General features: G+C 41.7%; 2 protein-coding genes across 3 annotated transcripts; both read left to right on the forward strand.

The window, feature by feature from the left end:
- Window position 1: 1 nt before the first annotated feature.
- Window positions 2–4,909, forward strand: LOC116216191 (cyclin-L1-like; the record flags this gene model as incomplete). Its single annotated transcript, XM_031556717.1, has 6 exons — window positions 2–22; window positions 659–733; window positions 1,005–1,114; window positions 1,388–1,508; window positions 2,162–2,226; window positions 2,963–4,909. Coding segments are annotated over 6 exons (414 nt in total), but the record flags the coding sequence as incomplete, so codon positions are not given.
- LOC100541073 (cyclin-L1) lies at window positions 4,583–8,199 on the forward strand. Of its 2 annotated transcripts, XM_019622510.2 has the most exons (7): window positions 4,583–4,715; window positions 5,085–5,184; window positions 5,269–5,373; window positions 5,576–5,717; window positions 6,349–6,466; window positions 6,547–6,639; window positions 6,810–8,199. In XM_019622510.2, the coding sequence occupies exons 2-7, from the start codon at window positions 5,092–5,094 to the stop codon at window positions 7,162–7,164; spliced, it is 906 nt and encodes a 301-aa protein (XP_019478055.1). In that variant the 5' UTR covers window positions 4,583–4,715; window positions 5,085–5,091; the 3' UTR covers window positions 7,165–8,199. The 2 variants fall into 2 exon arrangements, with proteins under 2 accessions (XP_019478055.1, XP_031412514.1); XM_031556654.1 differs by lacking the exon at window positions 4,583–4,715 and having other exon boundaries at window positions 4,997–5,184.
- The last annotated feature ends 1,598 nt before the right edge of the window (window positions 8,200–9,797 follow it).

Genomic DNA, 9,797 nt, shown 5'->3' on the forward strand with positions numbered 1-9,797 from the left:
CATCCTGCTCCGTCTCCCGCAGGTAGGCCGCGGTCCGGGCTTGGGCGGGGCGCGCGGGCCTCGCGGCGGCCCGGCCGGGTTGGGGGCTTGGAACGGGGCACCGTGAGGCCTCGAACGGCTCCGGGCCGCGCCGCGGGGCTCGCGGAAGGGATTGGGGGCGGCGGCAGGAAGCGCTGATGTAAGCGGGGGCGGGGACCCCGTTGGGCTTTGTTAAGGCCGGGCTCGGGGCTGGGGGTGCGCGGCCCTGGTGGGATCCGCCCGTAGTGAGTTTCGTTGTGGGTTCAGAGCGAAGCTTCCCTGACTGCGGAGTCCCAGGTACTCGAGTTGTAAGAGGAAAGCCGTGTTGGAGTCACGTTTCTTCCCCGCCCCTAGGAAAATACGTTGTGACGTTTTCTTTTGGTTTTGTTTGTTGTTTTTCTGGCAATGTTCGGCTTTCCTGAATGTGGGAGGTTTGGGGGCTTCAGATTGGTAACATTTAAGGTGATTTGATTTGCCACTGCAACAGCAGTACTACTTTTCTTCTTTTCTTTAGATATTGCTTAACTAGCTTGTTTATAAGCTTTATTTTGGTCTTAAACCTGTTGCCATCACCCAAAATGGTGTTTTTTTAACCTGGGAATGGTTTTCTTACAACCTGTTATGGTTGTTTCCTTTTTAGGTTGCTATGGCTACAGGACAGGTGCTATTTCAGCGTTTCTTCTATACCAAGTCTTTTGTGAAGCATTCCATGGAGGTAGGAAACAAACATGATGTGCATGGCTAGAAAAGTGACTTAATTTTTGCTCTTTTTCACCTGGTTGCCCAGCTGGATGTGATCAGAGCACTGGTAACTAACCTGCAGGCTTATGGACTGATGTAACTTTGCAAAGCTGCACAGTGTTTAGTGATTTTTGTGGAGTGTTTTCTTGTTTTTACCCCTCTTTTTTCTTTCTCCTTAAGCTATTGGAGGAGATGAGCTTCAAATTTGAGCAAAACATCAGTCTCTTGCAATGCTTCTATTTCAGCACGTGTCAATGGCCTGCGTTCATCTGGCATCCAAAATCGAGGAGGCACCGAGACGCATCAGGGATGTAATTAATGTGTTCCATCGTCTTCGACATCTGCGAGAGAAAAAGTAAGCTCAGATTTGGAAATTATCTGAAATGTTTGCTTTATATTTCATTTATTTGACTTCGCTGGCTGATATTGGTATCATTTTGTGTCTAATAAATTGGAGACCGTGTTGAAAAGATCTCATTAAGGAGAAAAGTGAATTGATCAAGTTAAAGTAAAGGTTTTTGGTGCTGGAAGTAGTGGTGTATCTTAGCTTTACACAAATACAACTTAACATGCACGTGAGTACTCCTTGGGTTTAAGTTTGCCATTGAAATTTGACGTTGTCTTGCAGAAAGCCTGTACCTCTAATACTGGATCAAGAATACGTGAACTTGAAGAACCAAATTATTAAGGCAGAAAGAAGAGTTCTAAAGGAGTTGGGATTTTGCGTTCATGTAAAGCATCCTCATAAGGTTTGTATTGTATACATAAACTTTGTACTCAGTTTTTCATGTGATATAAATGCTTTGAGTTGGGTACTTAATTCCATGGGAGCTGTGTGGTTTGTTCCTGAGAACAGTAGGTAATTCAATGAAGCTAGCTACTCGTGACATCGTAATCATTCACTGTGCATTTGCACTCATTTGTTGATTAGTATAAACTTTTCCAATTAGAGTAGTCTACATTCTCTTGCTTTCCTTTCAAACCTAGGAAAAACCTGCTGAATGCACCAGTGACACAAAACGTGTCGGGCTGTTCTTTGCAAATGTTGTTCTACTTCCATTGTTACTTATTGCAGCTAGCCATATTTTCTCCCAAGTTACAGCTAAAAAGGAATCGTGAGTTGTATAGGAGAACATACCTAGCTTGAAGACGAGCCTTCTAGATGAATAGCATGATGACTGAGCTCAGAAGACGGAGAGCTAGGAAGGTCAGATCTGGTTGTGTGTCGACTCATGCCAACTTCTGCACTGGAAAGCAGAGGTTGTGTGGGTTGATGTTGCAAACACCCATGTGGAGTGTTTTAGAACTTGAAAGGAAACTGGATGCCTCATGGATGTCCCTCTGAAATATATAGGTGGCTCTCAAGATTCTTGTTAATAACGCAATAACCCGTATCTTCCAGATAATCGTTATGTACCTTCAGGTATTAGAATGTGAACGTAACCAACACCTGGTCCAGACCTCATGGTAAGTTGATTTTCTTTGTTATAAGAGACCAGCAGGGGCAGTAGCAGAAATATGTCACTTGATGTATTCTGGGCAGCAATGCTCAGAAGTGATTATGGGCCACAGCAGACAGCTCCAGTGTTTCTTGGAGTGCCCAAACTACTACCCAAATGTTGATCGGCCTCTTAAGTTTGAGGCTCTGTTTTAATGGTAAGGTAGCTTTCCACCCTGACTTCTCACTACCCTCCTCTCTGCTTTCACCTTTCAGCTGAAGGGAAAACATTGAGTGGTTAATGGTTCTCTTGGGATTTTGTTTGTTTCTCATTCTTTGTAGAAAATTGTGTAGTCAGTGTGCTACCAGGCTGGGAAATGGCCTTTCCCACTGCCTGAGTTTGATTACAGGTGCGTCAAAAACATCTCAGCACAGATAAATTTCTCTTATCCCTATGGATAATGCAAGGTATCAGCTTCTAAGACTGGATAAGCACGTTGTATTCGTGGTTACTGAGACACGTCCTCTGCCTTGTTGCTTTCATTACTGCAAAGATTTGCTCGGATATGGGAAGCTTATGAGAAATTCCAGGTCTTAAACATAAACAAACAACGCTTTTAAGCAGTGATGCTTTTTAACCATGCCGTGATTTAAAAATAGTGTGAATCCAAAGATCATATTTCTGCTGACTGAACTGTCTGGTACTGTGGCCTGTGTACAGAGAACCAGTTTTGACTTTTCTTTTCTGTACTCTTTTAATCAAAGGGTAGCCTCTGAGGGTAAGTGACTAAGACTTCTCCTCTGCTGCCCAAGCGCTATGGTGCAGGGATAGCTGCCGTCTTCAGTCAAACCAAAGCAGGCTCTACAAAGAGAAGGCTGACTCTAGACAGGTGGTATGCACATGATAGTATAGTAACTGGCCAACTGCTTCTTGTGCTTAAAGTTTAACTTATTTTTATCGTGTTTTTTTTTTTTTTGACTGTTGTATGTTTTATAACTTGGTTGTTGGTATTTCGAATGGTTTTTAATATTAAATTTTTACAACTGTTTAAAAAAAATGTATTTTTAGATGATAAGAGCAAACAAACGTAGGATTTAATACATCTCTATATGGTTTAACAGAATAAAAAGCTGAAATTTAGTTTCGATTTGTAAATGAGAGAAATCATGTGATACTGATTTAGGACTTGAAAATCAATACTCCATATTATTTCCAGTACTGTTGCATGTGGGTCCCTTCAACTTGTCGTAATCTATGAAGCATTCAGATGTCAATTACATATTACTCATTACCAGTTTTCTACTCTTTATCAAAGGAAGGAGGGGTAAGTGAGGGGGAGGGAGGAAATTACCCCATTTGAGAAATGTTTCTGATGCTGCAATGACACATCTGTGTACTGATGCTTGTAGGTTCCAGTACTTGAAAACAGGTGGATATCCAGTACAGTTGTTGCCTTTATTTTTGCAGTGTGCATTTTACAACTTTACCTTTTAAGACATTGTGACAAGGATTCATTTCCTCACACACCTGATTCTGAGCCCACACAGAAAGTTTACAGTGACCAAGGTGGAAGCAGTCAAGTTTTTCAACTTGGCAAGTTGAAAAGTGTAAAGTTCTAATGTTTGGAGTACCACTATTCTACTCTTACTTGCTAAGAGGTTTGTTTCCTCATTTTATTTTTATGGTATAATATGAGGGAATTTTAAAGTTCTTTTCTTCTAAAAAGATGAGTTGATGGTTATGACTGCTTGTCTGGGGCAGCAGTTGCTCTTGTCTAAAACAAGACAACCAGAGCAGGTGGGAGTTTGACATCTAAAAGCTTCAGGTTCCTTTCAACTCTCCTATGTAAAATGGATGCAGGTGTCTAGACTGTGGTCTCTGGTTTGGATGTCTTGGAGGCTAGTGAATCCTTGTATAATGGTACCCACATAATTAATAACAACTACTTTCAAAAAGTTTACTACATTGAGGATTTTGTTTTCTGTTGTTTCCCCATCTGATACTTTGCTTGACATATGTGCTCAAAAATCTAGATCTTTTTAAGGGCTTCAACTGACAGATTCAGAGGAAGTTACTTTGTATTTAAGACTTTAGAAGAATAATTTTCAAGTGTACTGACTGGAATATTATATGCAATATTTTACAGTTTTCTCATTCTGTGAATATTCATTTTAAGCAACATTGTTGAAATTGGACAATTTGGAAATCGTGTTTCATGTGCCAAGGAGGAGATCTGCCTGAGTACTGAGTATTCTCCTGAACTGATGTTCCCAGAGACCTTTCATCCATGGCTGCTTTTTGCATCGAGGAGAATTCTGTTCAGGATGGAAAACACTGCTTCCAAAGGAGAATGGATCCCTTAAATCTACAGTGGAGGCTGGCATGTGCTGAAGTGAACTTCATTTTCATGGGATAACTGCCACAGGAGCTGCTGCTTTTCAAACCATCTGGGCTCAGCCCTATTGCAGAGAAACATGTGAACCTAAAAGTCTGTAACTGAGTACTTCAGATTATATTGTATGTTGTCTTCATGCAAATCCTCTCTAGTGCATGAGAGCAGGCCAGTAGAGATCCAGAAGGAAAAGTGAAGTTAAAAATGGTTCTCATCTCACAGCTGAATTTTCAGCAGCCAGTCAGTCAAGCTTAATTTCTATCACACATCCCTCCCCTTGAGGGATTTTCCCTTTTTTTAGTAAAATCATTCAATTTTTTCTTTTTTTTTCCTTTTTTTTTTTTAGATCTATAGGAATGTAATATTGAAGTCTAGTTGAATGCAGAAAGAAGCAGTACTTGTAGAAGTGTGGGGAGGTGGGAGGGGGGGAAGATGCAGAGGGGCATCAGGAGGGAAGATCATCTGCTTTGCAACTCTGTTATCCTGTCTTTCAGGAATTACATGAATGATAGCCTGAGAACAGATGTCTTTGTAAGATTTCAGCCTGAAAGCATTGCCTGTGCATGTATATACCTCGCAGCTAGAACGTTGGAGGTGAGCCTATGGTTCCATTAACTTCAAGTTTGCTAGGTCTTTTAGTAGAAGCAAAACCTGAGTATCTCTTCCCCTCCCTTTCAGATTCCGCTTCCTAATCGTCCGCACTGGTTTTTACTCTTTGGGACAACAGAAGAGGAGATACAAGAAATCTGCTTAAAAATTTTGCAGCTCTATACTAGGAAAAAGGTTTGTTTCTTTCATATCGTGAGTCCCCTAAAGATTGCAAGTTGGAACACGAGTTGGGAAACCTTACCCTGTTTGATACCAGCTGCAAGCTTGGTGTTATTGGAACAGAATACTAGTCACAGGGTCTGGGTCCTTGTCCTAGGAGTAAGTGGAAAGTCTAGTTTACAAAGTTGTGTTATAAGCAAGGCTCTTGACCTTACAGGTTGATTTGTCTGATCTGGAAAGTAAAATAGAAAAGAAGAAATTAGCAATTGAAGAGGCAAAAGCACAAGCTAAAGGTCTGCTACCTGAAGGAGCCCCAGTACTGGATAACACGTCAGGATTTTCCCCTCTACCTAAAAATGGTAAGCAGTGGTTGAGTTGTTTGGAATATGTTCTCATCTGCTCTCGTGTTAGAGTTTGAATAATATTGCAACTCTGAAATTCTTGAAACAGATGAAGACTGAATTCAAGTTAGTCTAAAGCTAACTTAACTGTATGCTGTGGAGAGATTTGCTTGTATGTGGTTTTGGCAGTAAACTTAATACTCAATTTTGGCATGTTAGACTAAAGAAATATAGCACAGATGTGAGTGGGGGCTTTGGTAAGTAATATTTCTGGGTGAGAGGTCTGAGACTTGTGGTCTGCTGCATTTCGGATGATCATGTCCTCAGTTTCTCTTCTCTTGCTCGTTATTCCCTCTCTTTGTGAAGTGGCTTTGGAGGCAATGTGCTGCTATTGCTGTTAACTCCCTTGTGTGACAGTAATAATAGTATTTGGGTGGAAATGTTTCAGGTTAAATCCTGATTTGGGGTTCTTCAGGTCCATTTCTGGGCAGTTGTGTGCTCTGCATGGACGGATGTACCTAAACAAGATGGGTGCAGCAGGGATTGTTAAAAGCAAAATGAAAGCAGTGTGGGGAGAGGCTTCAATCCTTATCTCTTCCAGTTAGTACTCACATTTTCAAAACAAGGTAACAAAGGCTTCTTTTTCTAGAGTCTCCAAAAGAGGCTAAAGGAAATAAACCTTCACCTCTCCCTGTTCAAGCAATGAAGAATGCTAAGAGGAAAGCAGAAGGAGCAAAAAGAACGGGTTCGAATAGCCCAGTAAATGGGTAAGGTTTGCATAACAAAAACTTACATTTACCTCGTTGTTACTTTAAACAAAACTTACTGTGTTTGTTGTCCCTTGCAGGGTTCAGAAAAGCAGGGAAAGCAGAAGTCGAAGTGGGAGTAGAGATCAAAGTTATTCAAGATCACCATCCAGATCTGCATCCCCGAAGCACAGGTATGTGGTGCTGTGAAAGGAGTGCTGCTGCACCGAGGTGCTTAAAAGGTAACTTCAGGGAGTCCTGATGAATACGGTCAGTGTGTTTCTTGTGATGACCTTTAGGAGCTGTTAATCTAGCAGTGTAGAGTCGTTCTACTTAAAAAGTCACGTCCTTACTCTTCCTGTAGGAAAAGTGAAAGTTACTCCACATCCAGTGGATCCAAGTCCCACAGCCGCTCCCGGAGCCGCAGCGACTCTCCTCCCAGGCAATTCAACCACAGCTCGACTTACAAAACTTCCAAGATGAGAAGTTACAAGAAATCAAAAGACTATAAATACTCAGCACACAAAGCACGGAAATCACGCAGCAGGAGTTCGTCCCGATCCAGGAGCCGATCCCGGGAGCGTTCCGACCACTCGGGGAAGTACAAGAAGAAGAGTCACTACTACAGGAATCACAGGCACGAGCGTTCTCGTTCCTACGAGCGAGCAGGTCACCGTTACGACAGAGACCATCCTGGCCACAGCAGGCACAGGAGATGAGCAGTGTGAGAAGTTCTTTCCTTTGGAATTTGAGCAGTAGAGCTCTTCCCCATTTGGCCTTTGCAGCATAGGGGTAACCTGGCTTGTAAACCACTTGGTCTCAGTAAAGGTCTGTGTTACTGGTAGTTCTGTGCTTGCTGTCATGTATCCAAAGGAAAGATACTAACAAGATACAATTACACAAAGGACTCTATCTGGTATTTGTCTCCAAGGCTGTTACGCTGGAGGTCAACTGCTAACACTGCAGAGCTTGTCTGGATGCTCCTATGCCTGCTCTTTAGTAATCTGCATACAGTAGCACGTAGAGTGTTGCTTGGGTCTTCCAGTTCTGCAGCAGGATCTGCATTCCTCAGTTGGAATGCTGTGTTGGACAGTCCTTCCTGTGGAATTAGAAGGCCCAAGGAGGTTCACAAAAACCATTGGAGTGGCTTGGTGCTAACAAAGCTGTCTTTTCATACTGACTCAATTATGTTGAACAAATGTAAAGTGACTTTTCTAGAACTGATGCCTATATTAGGTTGTATCTGTGTGTATATATATTTTGCAGTGTTACAGTACAGTATGGGAATAAGGCCTTACTAGCCTTTACACTTTATCCACAGTGTAAATAAGCATTTGTTTAATACAGGTGAAAGATATATACAGAAAATTCAAAACTTGAACTCTATCAAAAAAAAAAACAAACTTGTGTAGAAAGTTCTGATAAATGTGAAAGTATTTAGCTCTGTGTATTGAGAGTAGTATATTTTTTATCTGTGCAATGCTGTGTGCAGGCCACCAGCTCATAAGACATTTCCTATATATACACACTTTAAGTGGTTTGAACTTCTTTACTCAGGATCTTTGATGCTCTGAAGAATTAGTAGTTTGTCAATCTGCATGCTTGTTGAAGAAAAGCCTTTTTAAAACAGCCAAAACCCCACAGCCCAGTAGTATCAGTTTTAGTGGTATATCTGAGCTGTTACACTCGTGCTCCCTTATTTCATTAAAATATTTGATTTTATATTAATTAAACTTCATAGTAATTTCTTAAGAGCTGTACCACTCGGCCTACTCATAAGGAAAGAAGAAATTTGGTGTTGAATTGAAGGGGTGTAACAAATTGTAGTAGACTAATGGCTAACCTGAGCTGCTGTACTCTGAGTATAGATGCAACAGATGCTGTGCTGAGGCCATCCTGGAGGGGTAGACTGGTGTGTGGGCTGAAATCAGGTGCTCTTGTTTACCCCTTACAAGCTATGTCAGTAGCTCTTCCTAGGAGCTCTGCCTGCTATTTTCATCATTTTTCTGGAGGAACATGAGATTCATGAGAGGTTTCAGTGCTCCTAATAGGAGTTACTACTTTTACAGTACAGTTACCTGTCCTAAATGTATCATCACTTGCTTCAGTAGGTGACTCTGTTTCTTATTCTGGGGAAAGATTAATTATTCTCTGGACACCTTGCAGTGGTAACTGTCATTCTGTGAGTCTTCACCTTGTTTCTGATTACATGTCAGCTGAGAAAAGACAACTGAGTGAGACAGGGAGCTGATTCAGGGGGAGCTCTGGAGTTCCAACAGAAAGCTGCTGTGGAATGTAATTAGGAAGTCAGAGTAGAAGAAGGATATGAGTGTGAAGCTGTGCTGGCTGGTTCTAGCTAGAGTCACTCCTTGTATAATCTGTTCCTGCATCAGCAAACTGGATGCTTTATCTTGACCTTTGCACACAGATGGAAACTAATGTTTTCATACCTGGCTTGCCAAGTAATTCATTGAGTAGAAGTCCAAGTATTAAAGTAGTTAAGACTTAATGCAATACAAAAAATGACTTAGATCTATCCTAAATGTTTTTAATAGAAACAAACAGAAGTGTTTTTAATCCTTACTACATGATTATAACTTGGAGGAAGTGTTTCTCTGCTCAATTACTTCCTTCTGCTCTGGATGCTTCCCAAAACACCACTTGGTCTGCTTCCTGAGGTAGGCAGCAGAGAAGAGAAGCAGGTTCACAGCTGCAGCTTCCTCCAGAAGGACTCCTGGAGGAATTACCTGAGCTGAGTGTCACGTCTGCTAGCTATCAGTGTGGCTGCCATCCAGCACAGCCAAGGATAAAGGTAAGATCTGAGCACTGTGTGTCACTTTGCATAAAAATCAGCAGTTGTGCCTTAGGAGCTGTGCTTGTGTGCAGTGCTAAATAAATAGTGTCCCTTAAAATCTGGAGAGGGAAAAAAAAATAATGAGAGTGTGTGTATATTTGTCCACTAAAGTGGTTTGATTCCAAAACAAAAGGGATTATTTCACAGCATTAAAGGACATCCTGTTCTGGGAGAGAACAACCTGTCTTCACCAGCAGAAAGCCTGAAACAGATAGCTACACAGAATGTCTTGGCAGGGAGGTAGGATTGTGAGAAGATGCTCAGAGTAGCTAGAGGAAGTGTAAAACAGAGCTGTTGAAATACAAGGGATGAGTCATAGGAGTAGGTGCATCTCCCTGAGTGTGAGGTGTGCCTGTTGTCACCACCTGGTAATGTGGCTGAGCCATAAGGACAAGTAATACTGCTTTACTTTGCTCCAAGACCACAGTGAAAGACTTCACCACGTGTATTTAATAGCTCCAGGGAAGCTTACATGCAAAGAGTTCTACTGCCTTTACT

This window comes from Meleagris gallopavo, chromosome 23 (assembly GCF_000146605.3).
Source record: "Meleagris gallopavo isolate NT-WF06-2002-E0010 breed Aviagen turkey brand Nicholas breeding stock chromosome 23, Turkey_5.1, whole genome shotgun sequence".
NCBI lineage: Eukaryota > Metazoa > Chordata > Aves > Galliformes > Phasianidae > Meleagris > Meleagris gallopavo.

What these genes read in the sequence shown, in the direction of transcription:
- LOC100541073 (XM_031556654.1), top strand. Translation starts at nt 5,023, where the DNA reads ATGCAGAGGGGCATCAGGAGGGAAGATCATCTGCTTTGCAACTCTGTT. An exon ending in AGCTCTATACTAGGAAAAAG is followed by an intron (nt 5,374 to 5,575) that starts GTTTGTTTCTTT and finishes TTGACCTTACAG; the next exon opens with GTTGATTTGTCTGATCTGGA. An exon ending in TCGAATAGCCCAGTAAATGG is followed by an intron (nt 6,467 to 6,546) that starts GTAAGGTTTGCA and finishes TGTCCCTTGCAG; the next exon opens with GGTTCAGAAAAGCAGGGAAA.